This window comes from Chelonoidis abingdonii, chromosome 15 (genome assembly GCF_003597395.2).
Source record: "Chelonoidis abingdonii isolate Lonesome George chromosome 15, CheloAbing_2.0, whole genome shotgun sequence".
Lineage (NCBI taxonomy): Eukaryota > Metazoa > Chordata > Testudines > Testudinidae > Chelonoidis > Chelonoidis abingdonii.
In genome coordinates, this window is record NC_133783.1 from 13,504,420 (window position 1) to 13,524,586 (window position 20,167).

Consider the following 20,167-nt stretch of genomic DNA (forward strand, 5'->3'; position numbering starts at 1 on the left):
TCTTACTGTCTGAGACCAATATTTCAGGTAAGCCAGTGACATTACATAAGGGTGTTAGCATGGACCAAGACTCTAGGAAGTTTTGGACCCATCCATCACCCAGATATGACTTCCCAAGGGCTTACTCCCCATCCTGTTGATCCTTCATACTGGCCCTATGGGGCCCATGCGATCCCTATGCTAGGTACTCCAGTTCTGTATGTAAGAGTACCAGGGGAAGAAACTGAGTCAGGTCAAAGGCCATATCTATGGCATGGTCATTCTCCTTACCCAATGAGATCATTGCCCATGCCTTATGACCATAGGCAATATCAAGAGCTCTAGCTGAGGGCAGCAGCTGAGTTCCAGATTCATCTCAAGGGAGTCCATGATAGGCAGCATAGACCTCTGGACATCTTGTAGTCCTCTGGCCCCCATGGGATGGCCCTTCCAGTAAACAAAGCCATCATGGAACCAGCCAGTACAGTTTGGGTTACTCCTGCTGCCCCACCTTGAAAAGGGCTGAGAGGCAATATTTTGTACTTGCCAAAAGACAGTTTCTGTTTAGTCACTGTGCTGCAAACTCCTGAGTGAAGCAGGTCTTAAATTTCCAGGCTGCAGCACCCCAAGGAAACTCCTGCAGGCAAGGATGCTAAATACCTTCACCTTCTGTGGGAAAGTATTTTCATCCACAAACCTTAAGTTGATAATTGCTAACTATCAGGTCCTGTTAGCAAAATATGATTTCACAAAGTACTTCAAATTCTTGTTGTTCAAAAGACTGACTCCCTCTAAAAGGACAAGGCGTATTTGCCTTTATCTGTGAGGGCTTAGAGACTGGTAGCTAAGACTTCTATTCAAGCTGCAGTTGGCATGGCTGATACTGCATGTAGAGTTTTGGCTACAGCAATGGTTCCTTCATCCCAAGCACAGCCACTCAGCCCCACCCACCAACCTGGGGTTACTTTTGACAAGATGCTCAAGAATTGCATACCATTATTGATTCCATTCTCTACTCCCCCCCCCTCCCCCACAAACCTTTGTTGGTCACCTCATCCTTTTTGCCCACAACGGAAGAGCAGTCGCTACAGACATGTGAGTACTAGAGATCATCCACTTGGCTACACTATCGAGTTTCTTTCCTGGGCCCTGCTCAGGGACCACTCTTATGAAGAAATGCTCTGTCGGGAGGTTGACTTCTTCAGTGAGTTGAAGTAGACCAAGTGCATTCTCAACATCATGAAAATGGGTTATATTCTCCCTCCGTCTTTTTTTGGAGGGGAGGAGATCCATACTTGACCTATACTGGCTGAATGTCTATTTTTGCAACAGAATTCCACGTGGTCGCACTGGCATCAATAATCCTCTCCTTAGAGGGCGCATTATTTGTGGATCATGAAAGATGCTTACTTTTGAGAACGTTCACCTGTCCCACAGAAGATTGCTCAGATCTGGTGGGACAAGACCACTACCAGTTCAAAGTACTTCCATTAGAGTTAATAACAGCACCTCTTGGTGGTAGGTCCTCTTGGTGGTAGCAGCGGCCCAGATGAGATGCAATGGCTATACTTTCTGACTGTACCTGGATGGTTGACTCCTAATGGGCATATCCAACCCATTGAGTCAACAAACCTGTCCTTGATCTGCTGTTTGGCATCCTTTGGCATTTGTAAACAGAGAAAAATTAATTTTGATACTCCTCCCACCCCGAGAGAACCAGATTTTATCAGAGCCACCCTATATTCAGCCTCACTAAGGGCCTCTCTCTCTCCCTGTGGACAGTGTCTTCTTCCATTCTCAAATTGAAGTCCTAATTCTGTTTTTACTCACCCAGCAACAATCAGGTTCCTTTCCACCCATGGTGAAACTAACATGGCAATGGGACCTCAGTCTTGTGCTCTCAGTACTTAACCCTTTGAACTGCTTGCCAAGTGTTCTGTATCTCACCTGTGTATGAAGGTTGCCTTTCTAGTTGCCATCAGATTGGTCAGAAAGGTGAACGAACTGGGAGCACTCATGGCTGACCCACCATATACCATATTTCATAACAAAAATGTTTCCCTTGTCTTCATCTGAAATTCATTTATAAGGTAATTTTCCATGTTTCACATAAATCCATCTATTTACATAGAATTCTTTTGAAAACCTCTTGCTTCATCAGAGAAGACATCTGACATCAAGGTTTGGACAGGCCTTGATGTTCTATCTACAAAGAAAGAAACTGATTAAGAAAATGTTATTTGTTGCTATAGCAGCATGATTGGGAGGACAGTCATCCGTTCAGCTCCGTACCTGCCTCTCCTGTCTGTACCACTCTCATCAGCTGGCAAGTATTCTTCCCCTAGATCCCTTTCTGCAGTACTCCATTTTGCAGTCATTTCCCATTATGTGTGCAACTGATTTGACTGTTCCTTCCTAAGTGGAATACTTTGCATTTTTCTTTTACTGAATTTCATCCTATCTACTTCAGACCATTTCTCCAGTTTGTCCAGGTCATTTTGAATTTTAATCCTATCTTCCGAAGCACTTGCAACCCCTCCCCATTTGGTAACATCTGCAAACCTTATAACTGTACTCTCTATGCCATTATCTAAATCATTGATGAAGATATTTAACATAACCATACCCAGAACTGATCCCTGTGGAACCCCACTCGATTTGTCCTTCCAGGTTGACTGTGAACCACTTATAACTGTTCTCTGGGAACAGTTTTCCAGCCAGTTATGCACCCACCTTAGAGTAGTTCCATCTAGGTTGTATTTCCCAAGTTTGTTTATGATAAGGATATGTGAGACAGGATTAAAAGCCTTACCATGGTGTCTGGCTTTTGATGGTAGCCAAAGGATGAAAGTGCTGCTTTGATGGACATGGTGGGATGGCTGTAAAGGGTTCTTTTCTTTATATGTGCATCTAAAATCATTCTCATTGATTGACAGGCTTCTTCTTTGTCTTGATTGAATGTGATGCCAAGCAGGACCCAAATTATGAAACGTGGTAATGCTGAAGAAAAGAACCATTTACTTCCCTTGCATCTGCAGGAATACATCCTTGCCAGATGAACAGTGTTATCAAGACCACTTTTAATGTTGTAGTGGAGAATTACGTGCAGTGTTTTTGTCTCCTACAGTCTTGGCATAATGCATTGTCAAATGCATTATTACCAATTTTTGTTCTCCTTTAGAATTTAGGAAACCAGAATGAGTGTCCCAGAAAAACCAAACACTGAGTTTTTCTCTCTGCTGTGATGAGGTTGCATTTTATTGGGTATATCTGGCTTTTTTGTTGGATTAACCTATGCTGGAATAAACTTTCATTGAGTAAATCTTCAGCAAGCTGAATACTGGTGAAGTTATTCCCAGTTATGGTTCTTCCAGTCTTTTACCAGGGCTAAACATGAACACCTCATTGTCTGAAGACAAACTTGATGAACGATCAGTGGAATTAAAGTCTTCCTTCTCAGAGCAACTCTTGACATGATCTGGCACAAAGTCACTGTCATCTAATATTTTTCAGCATATGGTGACGTGCTTTGAGAGTTGCAAATCACTTTTATAAGGTCAAAAGCAGAATATTGTCCTTGTGCAATCCAAGATGGTGAACAACACACACAGTCCCCTCAAGTGCCTCTTGAGTCTGCAATGTTTGGAGCATGATACTGACAGAAAATCCCCTCAAGAATGTTAGGCCAATAAAACCAGTTGTGTTCATACCTAACAGGACCAGACTTCAAAGAATCAACCTCTCTGGAGTACCTTCTGCCTTTATGTAGCAGCCACTGTCACTGCAATTTGTCAATGTAGCTAGCATATGCTAACTATTATAATACAAGATGCATTCACTAGCAGTAAATGTGTACACAGAATTACTAAAAATACAGAATAACAGAAGATATTTGGGGTTCATTTGAATCCCACATACTCTTTTGATACAGGAAAAAAACATTTTATGCTAAAGTAGACTTTTTTTTTTTTGGCTAACTGTATACCTGGGCCTACACGATTATGTCCCAAAATAACATGATTGAGGACCACTAGTCCATGGGACACAGCAACACATGCTCATGGGATACAATATTACCCCACAAATGTGGATGAGGGCTCAATCAGGGTTATGTTAAATATTTTTTTAAAGACAAGACTTGCTAATTCCAAGCATGTCATTTATTTCTTTTCAGTTTATCATAGCTCTGTGTGTGCGCTCACGCATATATCTAAATTGAGAGAATGTTAAGGTTGCAAAGCAAGCACTGAAAAGTTAGAAAATTCCACAATTAAAGTTGCTTGTGCAACCATAATTCAGCCTTTGTATATATATGGATTATTATGGTATTTATTTAACATATGATACATCTTTTCTGTGCTTTTACAGATTGCACCCCACTCAAGCCTCCTCTGAATACAGAACAATTAATTTTTCTCATAGGCTTTTCTGAGGCACTCATTTCTGTAATGACGAAGTGCTTCACAAACATTAAATTATTTCCAGTACACTCAAGTTTGATGAGATGATGATATCCATTTTACAATGAGGGTCTGAGACACACAGACTCAAGTCAAGTTCCACCAGTTTGAAACTAGGACATGATTTTTCTCAGAGTATTTAGCATGCTTTCTTTTTTAAATGTTCAAAGTACAGTTTTCCAACGGTTGTAGCAGTGAGTGCTCAGCACTTCTTTAGATCAGAGCCTAGGGTCACAAGTTGCACAGCAACCTTAATTCTGGCATTTTTTTATATAGTATCCTAGCCTTTTGAAAAAACAAACTGAAATAGCAAATTTCATGGTGTCGAAACATTGATATGCAGCTGAGTCATCAGCAGGTGTGGAACCTTAAGATCCACCACAGAGACCGCTGCCGTTTGAGCTAATGGAGTCATTGATAGCAATTGTAAAAGTTCTGCTAAAAACTGAAAAAAAAAAAAAAAAAAAGAGTATGTAAAATCCGAGAAGAGGGGGAAGTTACTTGTGTTTAACTGTAAGGAATGTACTAAAATTTGAGGCAGTAGCCTGTTAGCTTCCTCTGTCACTCACTACTTTTACCAGGCTGGGGCAGGCAGTTGGGGTGTAGGGTGAGGACTCAGAGGGAGTTTGGGTTCAGGAGAGGGTGTGGGCTCTGGCAGGGAGTTTGGGTGCAGGAGGGGATGCATGCTCTGGGAGGGAGTTTGGGTGTGGGCTCTGGGTTAGGGCAGGGGGTTGGAGTGTGGGAGGGGGTGCAGGCTCTGCCTGGGATGTGCTTATCTTGGGTGGCTCCCAGAAGCCACTAGCACATCTCTCTGGCAGCGGCTCCTAAGTGGAGAGGTCAGAGGGTCTCCAATCACTGCCCCTTCCAGCAGGCACTGGGGTGGGGACAGCGTGCAGAGACCCCCTGTAGGAGCTGCAGGGACATGCTGATTGCTTCCAGGAGTGGCATGGAGCAAGGGCAGGTAGGGAAGCCTGCCTTAGCCCCACTGCACGGCTGGACTTTTTGTACCTAAAAATCTCTGAGTTTGGCTTAAGTAGCCTCTGGAAGATATAGGGAGGGGTAGGAGTTAATCAGCAGGGTCTGCAGGCCTCCTGAAGTACCCCTGGGAACCCCTAGGGATCCACAGAGAAATGCTGGTCTAGACCATCTGGGTAAGGACTAGAAAGTTTTCTATCATTTCTAATACTTCAAAGAAAAATGAATTACTTAAGCAACTTACTTAAAGCTGAAATAAGGTTGAGCAGATTTACTGCTTTTCTTCTTGGAAAAACACACGAAAAATTCAGCTTTGGAAAATCTGTAAAACCAAAGTTAAGTTTTCACTTAAAACAATGCTTCCCTCCTCACAGAACAGCCAGAAACTTTGACACACTTATCTGCCAAGAGCATCAGAGTTCATCAGTAACCTGAGAATTAAGAACAAACCTTTCTAGAAAATACGTTAGTCTTACTCTTATACTGAAAATATCATTGAAACCATAGAGAAATGAAAAAATTACTTTTTAGTTGACTATATTTTACAAAGGAGGTATGAAGGGCAAGACAAGCTGAAGATGGGTGGTTGAAAGCAATGTATAAAGATATAAGGTTGACCCTACCTTTACTACATCTGTGTTTGTCATTGGAAAGCCTGAAGTCCAAAGAAAGCTCCACATACATCAGACTGTAGATTTCTTATATCTTTAATATTAAATTGGCTCAAATTAACCTTTTAAGGAAAATCCAGTTGAGCTGAATTTTAACAAGAGTATTTTAAGCTTCTGATTTTTATTTCATGAATATCACGGGTTTGTAACAGGAATTCAAGTGGGTTTAGTTTAATCACAATCTAGGCTACCTTAGTTTTGTGACGTTATGGTTAGTTAACACTATTGCACAGTTCAGAACTCTTTTTTCAAATAGGTGACCTTATCATGGTCTAAATCGGTGGTTCTCAAACTGTTGTACTGGTGACCCCTTTTAGATAGGAAGCCTCTGAGTGTGACCCTCTCCCCCCTTATAAATTAAAAACACTTTTTTATATATTTAACACCATTATAAATGCTGGAGGCAAAGTGTGGTTTGGGGTGGAGACTGACAGCTCACGACACCCATGTAATACCCTCGTGACCCCATGAGGGATCCCGACCCCCAGTTTGAGAATCTGTGGTCTAAATCCAAAATATGGAGCAGTGCACCATAAATAGCCGATTAATTCAGAAGTAGAAAACGTACATGTGTTCTAATAAACTGTTGTTTTGTTCCCCTTCTGTGCCCTGTTAAGTCTCATTTTCTCTTGCTCCTTGCAATATTCCCCCTCTTGCTTGCAGCTGCCCCTTTGTCTGCACCGTTTTTAATTCTCATCATCTACTTTGAAGCGAAACCTTGCATACCCACAATTTTGTTCCAGCATCTTCATCAGCTCCTTAAGGTAAATTTTTATTAAAGTAAGCAGGAATGAGAAGCTGGTTGGATACTGAATTTATAGTGCGATCATTGTTTTTTAACGGTGACTGAAAGAATACTACAAATGTTCAGAAAACAAGGGTTTCAGTAAAATGTGGACTTGCACAGGAAGCTTTCAGATGTATAATTCCGAGGTGTAGATGCATCCTGTTCACATGTACAGTACTACTCTAAGTGACTCACATTTCAGCTTCACAGAATGTAAAATGGAGAGAACGTATTTCTTAGAGGAGTGCAGAAATAAAATTATGAATGTTCTTCTATAGAACTTGAAATCTAAATGCATTTAACATACTAAGTATCACTTCTATCAGAATTTGAATGAACTGCAATTGTGTTTGCTATTGTACTGTAAAGTGAAAGCTTGCATTTGATCAAACACAGAGAAGTGGAGATAGTATATTAAGAAGATTATGGCCACAGGAGCCCTACTATAGGTATAAGTTGGCAGTTCTTTAACCAAAAGTATCTTTCTTTCATCTCCCACTTTGTTACAGTATCACTTAAAGGCTCCAGCCAAGATTGGTGTCTCATTGTGGTAGGCTCTACCATACATAGAACGTGTCCACACTTCAGAGTGCGTCTTGTTTATGATACGTGCTAACTAATACAAAATTTATCACACTTCAGCATTCGGTGTAGACAAAGATTGGTGTGTTTTTGAATAGTGTGATCTGATCAGTATGTTTAGGATCCAATATATCTTCTCATATATTTTGAATTCTCTTCAAGATACATAGAGGTGAATACCCAAGGGTAAAGAGTGTCCTATAATCAAAGTTTAAACTTCTTAAGAACAAATTATGAATCTTCTCTTGTTTATCTTCATGGAGTCGGATGAAGGTGTTTTTTTAATAACATGGTTAGAAATTCCTCTAGAATTGTTCTCTTCTCATACTCTTAATCCCTTATTTATCTTCATAAGATATTTCAGTGGTATATGTATAGAAACATGTTCATGTGCACAACTAAGTTGATTCTACAGTAGAACCTCAGGAACAAACACCTCTGGAATGAACGTTGTTCATAACTCTGAACGAAACGTGGTGGTGGTTTCAAAAGTTTTCAGTTGAACATTGACTTAATACAGCTTTGAAACTTTAATATGCAAAAGAAATGCTGTTTTCCCTTTATTTTTTTTTAGTAGTTTAATACAGTACTGTACTGTATTTGTCATTTTTGTCTCTGCTGCTCCTGATTTATATACTTCGGGTTCCAAATGACGTATGGTTGACTTGTCAGTTTGTAATTCTGAGGTTCTACTGTAAATGGAATTCTGTTTCTAATGTTTGCATTTAGTTTGATTTAAAATAGTGAGATTGAGCAGTCATCGTTAACTGTGTTTAACTTGATTTTATTATTGATTTTCCGTTCTTTTAGCTTGTATAAATGGTTGAGTAGTTACAAAGAGGATGTTTAAACATTCTGTTTAATTACAAGAGCATTATGCAGAGAGCTAACCTTGAAGTTGGCAAAATAATTCTGTTAGGAAACTACTCATTAGATCAGTGTCATGGGGAAAGTATTTTGCTGCACAAAAATGGAAAAGGTTGTATATATGTTTAAGTTCTGAAATATTTTCTAAATCTTAAGTTGGCTTTAGGTTCTTACAAATCAATAATTTTTGGATAATTTCATTGAGACTATTACTTTTTTTTTTGTGCCAGTGAGCATTGAGAATTCCCTCTGTTGCACTGAGATGAGTCACAGTTCAGCCTTGTATCTTGGAGTTGATGATTATAACATGGCTCTCTTTGTATTATGATTTATTAATAATTTTTCTCCTTTTTTTGTAGATAAAATACAGAATTTTAGTGACGATAATAAGAACAGTCACTTCATCTACAAGAATGCTGAAGACAGTAATGAAACCAATGCTGAAACCACAGACGTTTCTGGGTACAACATAGAAACCAAGGACTTACTTGACTCTTGGGACTCCTGTATTGGGAAAAGCTCAGACTCTCTATCAGAAATATCTCAGACTAAGGGGCCATTAAGAACTCATTTGTATGAATGGGAGGATGAAGTTGAAGACTCCACAACTGGAGAGTATATGTTAGATTTTGATAGTGAACATTTCTCAGATGTTAAGAACAAGGATGAAGAGTTTGATAAAGAAGATATGGAAAATCCAAAGGAAGCCATTAGTGAAGAACTTGTGCAAACTGTTCTTAGGCCAAGCAACTGTAGGACATATTGTAGATCCAACAAAGCAAAACAGGGGGCCACAAATTTTGATAAGCTAATGGATGGCAGTAGTCAGTCTTTATCCAAAGCAAATAATGAATCAAATAATGATGGTCTGAACCCAGCAAGAAAAGCTGTTTTGAGTGGTGGGACCAGTTTTAGAGGGACAGTTGGGCGTACTAGAGACTACACTGTTCTCCATCCATCTTGCTTGTCAGTTTGTAATGTTACTATACAGGATACAATGGAACGTATTGACGAATTCACTACAGCAGCTCCTACTGACTTGGGAGAGGCTGGACGTCTAAGAAAGAAAGCAGACATTGCTACTACCAAGACTACAACCAGGTTTCGACCTAGCAATACAAAATCCAAAAAGGATGTTAAACTGGAGTTTTTTGGGTTTGAAGACCATGATGAGCGTGGGGGAGATGAAGGAGGCTCTGGAAGCTCCAATTATAAAATTAAATACTTTGGGTTTGATGACTTGAGTGAAAGTGAGGATGATGAAGATGACTGGCAGTTAGCAGAAAGGAAACCTAACAAAAAACGAAATAGAACAGCACCATCTTCCTCATTTCAGTCTAGTTCTGATGGCAATGAGAATTTTTCCCAGGACACCCAATTGAGCACTAATGCAGGTAAGCAATATTCTTCTGGATTTGATATGATTTTAAGCTTAAATCTACTTAATTTTAAATTGTAACCTAATTATTATTATCCTTAAGGTTCTTAGTCTCTTGAATTACAGTACTCACTAGTTCAAAAATGTAGTTTAGCTTCTGCTTGTCTGTTATAGGTGCCTACTGCTCCATAGTTATCAAAAAGAGGTTTATCTTCCTTTTAATCTCATGCCAGAGGAAAACATTCCTCTTTCTACTGAAAACAGATTTCATCTCTTGGTATGTAAACCATAATGCAACAATGTCACCTTCCCACTGTTCTGTCTCCATGCTTAGAAGGCAGAGGTCTTTCTACTGATGCCCTAATTCAGCTGCGAGTTATTGGGCTGAAGACAAAATGTTCTGGAGAAATTCTGTGGCCTATGCTACACAGGAGGTCCATTTAAATGGTTACTACTGGACTTAAAATTTATGAATCTAGGTTCAACTTTTGAGCTCAGAAACAAAAAACTTGAATATTCTTGCTGTTTCCTCCCACCAGACTCATGCTACATTGAGAAATAAGGGGAAGAGACTTGAGGGATTAGGAAGGGAAGGTCCTTAGCATCAACAGCTTGTTTTTTTCCATTGTTTGAGCAATCAGATTAGATCCTCCTACTGGAGATCAAAAGGTTCCTGCTTCTGCTCCCAGTTTCTGTTCCTGAGCTGGCATCTCTTTTCCCCACATACAAAAAATAGTTTTATTGTTTCTGTGTTGTTATTTGGAGAGCGCTCCCTGGTGTCAGTCATTTTTTGAAAACTGGGCTGTCTCTGTGATAGTCTATGGCCTCATCTGATGAACAAACTTAAAGTTTTCTGCTGATAGGCTGAAATATTCCAAAGACATGGACAATCAGACGTGCCCTTACTATTTAAACAGCCCTCTGAAAAGGACGACTCCTCTCTCTTAGAAATAGACCCTTTGACAGACTGAGAAGCACAGTTGAGACCGAACACGTTTCACAAAGCTTGGCATCCGGCAGACCCTAACACATTATATACGTTTTCCAGAACTCAGAGCAGTCAGGCTATAATCTAGAGATGCAAACATTTTAGCAAGTGTGGGTGGGCGTGGAGTATCTTTCCCCTCCAACCCACAGCAGGAGACAACATAAGATCCCAGAACCCTTGGAATTTCACAGAATTAGGTTTAGTTTTTCCTTCAAGCATTAAATCTGAACTGCACTGCTTAGCACTGTCATCATCTCATAAAGATATTAACTCTAAAGCCTAGTGTTACTTGTGATCTTTATCACTCCCATTGCTGATCATTTTAATAGGGGGAAGCAGATGGGAGTGAATCCCAATGGGATATGAGAACTGAATATTGTTACAGGGAATGAAACGCAGGGGGAAAAATGTGAGTAAGATAAACAGGAAGGTGAAAGAGGAAGAAAGATAGAACCACTGGTGTTTCTGCCCTAACGGTGAACATGTTTTGCCACTAATATAAAATAAGATACTGGGAAAAAATGTCCTTTACTGCATAAAGGTTCTATTCCACCCTATCTTGGTGCAAAACTCCCATTGGCATCAGTGGGAGTTTTAAATACTGCCCTCAGTTCACAGCAGTGTTGAATTTATACCTCAGTTTACAGCATATTTAAAAATGGAATCTGGCTCTCTACAGAACCCATGCAACACTTCTGCCATGATCCAACTTGGTTCCTGATCTGTCCAAACATATATCCCATTGTTTTTGTAAGACTTCAAACCAAACAAAAGTCTGTGCCAAATTATAGAACCCTAGAAAATATTCTTAGAATAACATTCAGGCTAAGTGGAAATGCGCCATTCCTTTCAATTTATTCTGAATGTTGACAGACGGGAAGAAAAAAGCTTACATCCAGTCATACAAATTTAAAGCTTTCTAGAGTTACTCCACTGGAAATCTGATTTAAGGTAGTATAAAAGACTATAAGCAGGCAATATTAGTCCACAAAGGATTCAGAGTGAATCAGAATGTTTCACTGAATCAAGTCCCTTCCAGATGTTACTCTTGCTCACCTGTGTACGTGAAGAATTGGTCCACCTAATGGCAAAAACACAAAAAAGGGATAAAAATCTTCCAGGCTCCAAATTCCTAGTCTTTTCCTAGCAACATTTTCCAAACACTGAGGCACTCCAGAGTTGATGTAAGCCTGAAATCTTGTATCTGCTTTAACTCCCAGTTAAGAATTCCCTCATGTCCAGTTCTTCAGTTGCAGCCCAAAATAATCTGATTAAAAGGCAGTCTAGCATCAGGATGGAGAAAAACTTTTTCACTCCGAATTGCAGTCCTGCAAAATTGCAAAACAATGATACTACCTGACTAACTTCCCCTACAAGAAAGTAAACAAATTGTTTGTGTTGTCTAGAGCCAAAACCCCACTACATTTAAAACCAATAATTCAGTGGCCAAAGTACAATGTGATTCTATCAAGGCTGTGCACAGAAAATGTTGAATACCAGGACAGACTGGCTGCGCAGATTGAAAATCAAAAGGAATGGTCTCTCAATCAAGAGGAATTTCAATTAATCACAAGGATAGGCAGGCCTTAATCAAGGAGCATTTCAGATTCTGAGATTAAGAGTAAAATGAAACTGTGTGCTGTGGAAAATGATGGAAATAATTCCTATTATATTCATTTTCTTCTATCTTCCCAAAGGTCCTACAAAAGAAATAAAATTTAGGTTTTGGAAATTCTAATACTACTATAGCAGTATTTTTAGTTCTTATTTTTGCATATTCTGTAAGCGTGTCCCTTTATAGATCCTATTTTCTCTTCCCTGTATTCCAGTTTCCCAATTTTCTTATGAAATTTTGTTAATTGCAGTGGTCCTGCAGACCACCAAAAAAAGTGAGAAACACATTTTCATGGGATTTAGGAAGACACACTTTTTTCCCCAGAACAGTTCTCCAAAGAAGTGTGAGGGAAAACCGCCTATGAAAATAGACCTTCCATAAAATTGAAACTATAAATATGTTTCTATGTGAGATGCTTTGAAGAAACTTCCTTCTATCAAGATGAAACTTTAGGAAATAAGCTGTTTGACTGATGTCCTTGTTCTAAATGTTTGGGGTTTTTTGTTGCTTGCTGAATGGGTGGTTGCTAAGGATTTTTTTAAATACTGAACTTTCCATAAATCGGTGACCAATCGCCTCCAAGACCTTCTACCTTCATAACATCGTCAGCTTTCTCAGCGATTGTTTCATGGCTAGGTTTTTGATGTTTGGAGCGGGGGGGGGGGGGCGGCGCGAGGTGTCCCGGGCTTTCAATCTCTGATATATAAAACCCTAAATATTTTTAAAATTAATCTCTAATCTGATACTTTTCCAGAATTGACCCTGGGTAAAGATGACCTAATTTAAACTTGCACGTGTTTCGATATAGATAGTGGTGTCAGATATGTACAGTAACTTTTTAGTGGACAAATCAGAAAAAGTTTCCTAATTTGCTGATGGTGACAGGCACTAGCTTGGTGGGCTCCCTGAATACTGTCAAATTAAGTCATCTTGAAGTGTGGGGCGAAAAAAACCCACAATTTTCAAAATGCACTTAATGGAGCATCAATACAAATCTAATATGCTGGGTTTTTTGATAAATGGAGCGAAGGATCTGAAATGCAGAGGAGTCCGTTTTTCTCGCTGTTCAATTAAATGCAGTTTGAAGCTGCTTTCGATTTTTAAGATGACCTAATTAGGCAATATTTGGTTTGCTTTTGATGTTTGATTGTAGGATTACCTGAGAAATTGACACCATTTCAGATCCATTTCCTGGTTATGTAATTTCACAGAGAAGGTAGGAAGCCCTGATCATAATTAATACCATTAGAATATATAACTTATCATGGAATTCTGCTGCATGAAACCCAATGCATGCTCTGTGAGCCAGCCACAGCAGCAGCACTGCAGGCTTCATGCCTGCTTTTTTGCTTCTGTTACTATAGCTGTGATTGATTTGTCACTTGGTAGCCAATTGTACAGTTTTTTAATGGCACATTAGGCACATTGATTCCCTTGGGCTACTACTAAATTTTAATACTTTGAATTATTTTAGTATAATGAAAGAATATATTACTGTAAGACTTTAAGCTCTAGTCTAAAACTGTTTCAAATAAAATTATATTTAAAGAAACTATTGCATGTATCAACCTAACAATTTTCAAATTGTAACCAAAAGCATCTGAAAATGTTAATGGTTTCTATAGGCATAGGGAGTTCAGATACCTGTATTGTGAAAAATGTATTGCCTAGTGTTCAATGTTTGTTGGTGTGTGGATGTGCAAAAGCCAAAATAACTTAATAGAGCAATTGATCCAGCATGCTTACATGTATTACAACTCTAAAATATGGGTAGCTCACTAGGAGTAAACCCATGGTCAGTTTTTTTTATTTAAACATGAGTTTAATTTTGCGTTCTGTTCCTGCCTCCACTTCCCAAATAAAGTCTGTGATAACATCTGAGTAGCACCAAATCAAAGAACATGCAGACTAGTTTCCAAGCCTTTATGCTTAGGACCCTGCAACACAAATGAAAATTCTTTTCTCCTGTCAACTCCATCTTAATTAATGTTGGAGATCTGCAACCAAAACTTTGAGTACCACAGAGATCTGAGCAGCAGAGTCCGGGTGTACTGAAAAGAGAACTCCAGAGACCACTGTCAACTGGTTCCTTCCATCTGCAAACCTTTCTTACCTATTTCCAGCAAGCTATCTATTAAGTGGGAATGCCACTAGAAATAGTTAAGAGTCAAAAGGATATCCACTATATTTGAGTAATATTTGCATTCCTGTCAAAAGTGAGGTATGAACATAAATTTGTACAAAGATGAATTTAATTAAAGCAATTTTTTACAAAGCTTCAGATTGATGACTAACTTACAAACTTGTATGATCCTAAGGTGTGAGATTACTATACAGTACTTGCCTGTGCCAAAAAAGCTGTCAATATGAAAGGCCACTGTCAGTTTTAAGGTCTGGTATATGAACTCTGAGGGCTTGAAATGGTCTCAACTATTAGACTTCCAGTAGTGTACATTTTTGTTTCCAACCTTTATCCATTACAAGATAATGTATTTTAAAAACATTGACTTCCATCTTGATTTATTCCACTTCTTTTCCAATATAACTTCTATATATCTTGTGCAATACTAGCTTTATAAAGAACTTAGTTCTGCTATCCTAGAAACCAGTTAGAAACAGTATAAATTCTTTCAAGATCAGTTAACCTTTGCAAGTATAGGTCTTGAACCAGTGTTTGGGTAGAAATTTGACTTGTCATGCTATAACAAAAATCAACTAAAACCTTCTTAACATCAGGTTTTTGATAAATGTTTAAATGCTGCATTGTAGTCTCAAGCAGTTTCAAAATATAATCGTAAATTTGAGTGTCATTAACTAATCTATAATTTCAGCACCTGAAAATGTAGCAGTTTAGGTACAAGAACAGAATTTTGTGGTAAGCGGCTGACTGCTAGAATATCTTTTCATTATATTTACCTTTATAGATCTACTGGATTTTTCAGAGGATTCATCTGGTGTGCCTGATGGCAATAAGAAGTCCACAAATAAACAAGGCGATAAATCTAAGGAAAGTACCAGGAAGATTTTTAGTGGGCCAAAGAGGGTAAGTGGTAATACTTTCTCTTATTTTATTCAGCGCCGTGGTGTTGAGGGTCTTGTAGTTAGTGTATGTATCTCTATATCTTATCCCGGGGTAGTCAGTTATTTTTTGTCAAAGTCCAAATTTCTGTGTCAAATTCCAGACTCTAGAGAAAATAGTAAAATACTATATAATAATAAGTAAAGAAAGAGGTTTCAGGGTCTGTTCAGAAGTGTCTGGTGGTCTGGATTTGGCCCATGGGCTGCTTATTGATTACCTTTATCTTATCCCATTTGATACGGATGCAGTATTTAAAATTATTATAAAGCATACAAGACTATTCAGTTAATAAATGGTTTGATTACTTGGATATTCTGGCACTCTTTTGAGGTCTTTCCCCCCTCCCTCCTATCCTCCTTTCCCCAGATTCATGTGTCACTGTTTTAATCACCTTGCTTCAACTTTAATATTACAGTTGGTACCTGGAAGCCAAATCTATATTTAAGAGTGCAAAACTGTTTCCATTATAATTCCATTTTCCATGTACTCATGGCCTAAGATTTTTAGTTTTTGGGTGGCAGTCTTCCATGCTTGATTGTTGTTGAAAGATATTCTGCTGTTTTCAGAAGGCTAAAGCAAAATTTCACTGTTATGGATTTTGGGGCGTGGAGAAGAGAATAAACTTTCCCTGTTGTGGTGTGTGTGTGTGTGTGTGTGTGTGTTTCAAAAAAAAAAAAAAAGAGTTCTAGTCACGCTTTTCTGATCAGGGCTACAGAAATCAGGATAGAAGCTTGGAATTTGTCATAGATATGGTCCTCGTTGCATCTTGTTTCATGTACGTGTTTAAAAACGTTATTTGTAATTTCATGGAAAAGTGACTACCTAGAATGCTTAGTAGGAATCTTGTCTTTTTAGCAGAATCTAATAAAACCCAGATCCTTTTGCAAAGCTGTGTGCATTTTCCTTGTCCAGTCAGTTAGTGTATAGAGTATTTGGTTTTTGAAAACTCACCTGGAATGGGACTTACCTGTATGAATAGATGAGAGTTTATAGCTTCCATAAATGAAGGGTCCTGTATCTCCTAACTGTCCAAGATGTCTCTTTCTAAGGCCTAGATCTTTTGGCATATGCTCTCTCCCCCCTCCTTTTTTTTCCTCAGGAATGCCTATTATATTCATAGAAATGTTGGGCTGGAATTGAACCTCAAGAGGTCAACTAGTCTATCTCCCAGTCATGAGGTAGGACCTAGGGTGTTTGTCTAACCTATTGTTAAGTCTCCACTGACTGGGATTCCACAATCTCACATGGTAACCCTATTTCAGTATTTAACTATCCTTTATAGTTCTAAGGTTTGTCCTAATATCTAACCTCAGTCTCCCTGGCTGCGGATTAAGCCTATTACTACATTTTCAGTGTCGTTTCAGTGAACATGGAGAACAATGGATCACCATTTTCTTTATAACACTCCGTAACACATTTGAAAAGTATTTATCGGGTCCCTGCCTCAGTCTCCATTTTTTCAAGGCTAAGCATACCTAGTTTTTTAACCTTCCTCAGAGGTCAGGTTTTCTAAAACTTTTATCGTATTTGTTGCTCTCCTCTAGCCCTTTTTCAGCTGCACCACATTGATGGCTTGTATTCAGCGTGTGCTCAACTATAATCCCCAGATTCTTTTCAGCAATACTACTGCCTAGACAGTTATTCCCCATTTTGTACCTGTGCGTTTGAATTTTCCTTCCTAAGTGTGTTGTGCACTTGTCTTCATTGAATTTCATTTTGTCAGTTTCACACCAGTTCTTCCAATTTTGTCAAGGACACTTTGAATTCTAATCCTGTCCCCCTTGCTGCTTGCAGCCTCTCCCATCTTGATGTCACATGGAAATTTTGTAAGCATACTCTCCACTCCATTATCTAAGTCATTAATTAAAATATCGGATAGTACCAGATCCAGAACAGACCCCTGTTGAGCCTATTGGATACATTCCCTTCAGTTTAACAGCAAATCATTGATAAAAAATGGTTACTCAGCTTTGTAACTGTTGTTCTTTGATATGTTCCATTCCATATCCATTCCAGTTTAGGTGTTCATGCGCCACGTGCACAGCCGTTGAAGAATTTTTACCCTAGCAACACCCTGTGGGTTGGCCGTGGAGCCCTCTGGAGTGGCGCCTTGATATATACCCCAGCTGACCCAGCGTCTCCTCAGTTCCTTCTTGCCAGTTATTCCGACAGAGGGGAACGGGGGGCGGGTTTGGAATGGATATGAGCAGCACATCTCGAAGAACAACAGTTACAAAGGTGAGTAACCATTTTTTCTTCAAGAGCTTGCTCATATCGATTCCAATTTAGGTGACTCCCAAACCCTACCTAGGCGGTGGGATCAGAGTGAAGCAATGTGGATTGTCAGACCGCTCTACCGAACACCGCATCATCTCTTGCCTGTCGGATAATGGCATAGCGCGAAGCACAAGTGTGTTCTGAGGACCAAGTTGCGGCTCTGCAGAACTCCTGAATCGGCACCTGGGCCTGAAAAGCCGCCGATGAGGCCTGGGACCTTGTGGAGTGAGTAGTGAGGGGTGAGGTTGATACACTGGCCAGATCATAGCAAGCGCGGATACAGGCCAAGATCCACGAGGAGATCCTCTGAGAGGAAACCGTGAGGCCTTTCATCCGGTCCGCCACCGCGACGAAGAACTGGGTTGTCTTCCCAAAGGGTTTCGTATGCTCCATGTGGAAGGCAAGGGCCCTACAGACATCTAGGGAGTGTAGCCGCTATTCCTGGCAATGGGCATGTGTTTTTGGATTAAAAAAAAAAATGGAAGTGTCCTGGCTGATATGGAAGGTCGATACAACCTTCAGAAGAAAGGCTGGAAGAGGCCGAAGTTGCACTTATCTTTATGAAAGATAGTGTAAGGTGGTTTGGAGGTTAGGGCTCTGAGCTCAGAGGCACACTGCGCTGACATGATGGTGACAAGGAAAGCCATTTTCCAGGAGAGGTAGAGGAGGGAGCAGGTGGCCAGCGACTCGAACGGGGGCCCTATGAGTCTGGAGAGGGCCAGATTAAGGTCCCATGTGGGAACTGGCTGTCAAAGCGGTGGGTAGAGATGGTCCAGGCCCTTGAGAAACCTGCCAGCCATGGGATTGGCGAAAACAGAATGCCTGGGTGAAAAGCCGAGATGGCCGCAAGGTGAACTCTGACAGAGGATGCCACCAGATATTCCAAAATGAGGCATGGATGCCTGGAGAGGAGACGTGTTGTGCTGAGTGCACCAGCACGAAAGCCGCTTCCACTTAGCAGTATATGTGGGCTGAGTGGAGGGCTTCCTGCTGCCCATTAGTACTTGTTGCACAGATTCCAAACACTGAAGTTCTTTAGGGTTCATCCATGCAGCATCAGTGCCGTGCGGTGGCAAGATCGTACGTTGGGATAGCAGAGGCGACTGTGTAATCTGGAAGAAGAGGCAATGGGACTGGAGTGTCCACAGAGAGTTCCAGTCATGTGGTGTACCAATGCTGTCTGGGCCACACGGAAGCTACCAGAATCACTTGCACCCTGTCCCTGCATTCTTTGAGCAAAACCCTGTGCACTTGGGGAAACAGGGGAAAGGCATAAAATAGATGGCTCGTCCAAGAAAGCAGGAAGGTGTCTGTGTGAGAGAGCCTGGGGAGTCGCCCTGGAGGAAGCAGAAAACTGGACATTTCTGATTGCTGCAGGAGGCGAACAGGTAGATCTGGGGAATGGTGAATGGTGCCACAATGCTGGGGAGTGGTGCTGGGACCTGGGACGATACCAAGACCTGGATCTAAACAATGAGCGGCGTCGACAGTGGCATCGGGTCTGGGATCTGCTTCTTGACGGTGACCAGTGGGCAGAGCAATGATGCGACCGGGACCAGCCTCGACAGTATAACTGGTGTCGTGAAAAAGAGTGGTGCTGGGACTGCAGGTGGCATCGGGAGCAGTGCTGAGAATGAGATTGGTTCCATGGCTCAACCGACGGTGCCGGCGGGTAGATCGGGGCCGGCACGCCTCAGGATGGTGTCGCATGTGCAGGTACCGCATGAAGCTGAGGGGATGCCGATGCCATCACGGCAATAAGGTCCTTCGCAGCAGCAAATGTATCCAGAGTAGACGGCAACTGGATCTTGACCATGCTGTGTACCAGGTAGTCCAGGGGCACCAGACTCAATGGCTCTCCCAGGGCCAGAGTCAACAGTGCCGAGGTTGTAGACTCTGCCCCTAGGTGCTCCCCTGCGGGACGCGCCTCCACAGGTGGTTCCAAGGGGGCTTGCCTCTGTGGAGGTGGGCCAGCCTTTTTCCAGTTTCCGGTGCCACTTCTGGCCAGGAAAGTGGGAGTGGTTCCAGGTCGATGATGCTGGCTGCTGTGCTGGGGAGCATCTGTGCCACGGATGTCGGTTAGAGTCCAAGCATGGTGCTGCTCCTAACGCTGCTGCTGCTGGCACATCTAAATTGGAATCGATATGAGCAAGCACTCAGAGAAGAACTATTCCTTGAGTATAGTCTTTCAACTAGTTGTGCACCCACCTTTATAGTAATTTTTAGACCTCATTTCCCTAGTTTGATTATGAGAATGTCATATGGGACTGTCAAAAGCCTTACTGAAGTTAATGTATATCACATCTGCTATCCCTCTGCCCTCTACCATTCACTAGGCTAGTAACCCTGTCAAAAAAGGAAACTAGATTTTGGCATGATTTATTCTGGACACATCTATACTAGCTATTACTTAAACATTATCCTCTATAATCCTTACAAACGGATTGTTCAGTAACTTGTTCCAGTATCTTTCCAGGTTAAGAAGTTAGACTGACTGGTGTATAATTTC

At 40.7% G+C, this 20,167-nt stretch overlaps 1 protein-coding gene across 1 annotated transcript in view; it reads left to right on the forward strand.

The window, feature by feature from the left end:
• The window catches only part of WAPL (WAPL cohesin release factor), a 119,607-nt gene that overhangs the window by 40,512 nt on the left and 58,928 nt on the right, over positions 1–20,167 (forward strand). The window contains exons 3-4 of the mRNA XM_032776734.2: positions 8,681–9,715; positions 15,227–15,345. Of these exons, the coding sequence (XP_032632625.1) occupies positions 8,681–9,715; positions 15,227–15,345 (1,154 nt within the window). The remainder of the gene's footprint in view (positions 1–8,680; positions 9,716–15,226; positions 15,346–20,167) is intronic.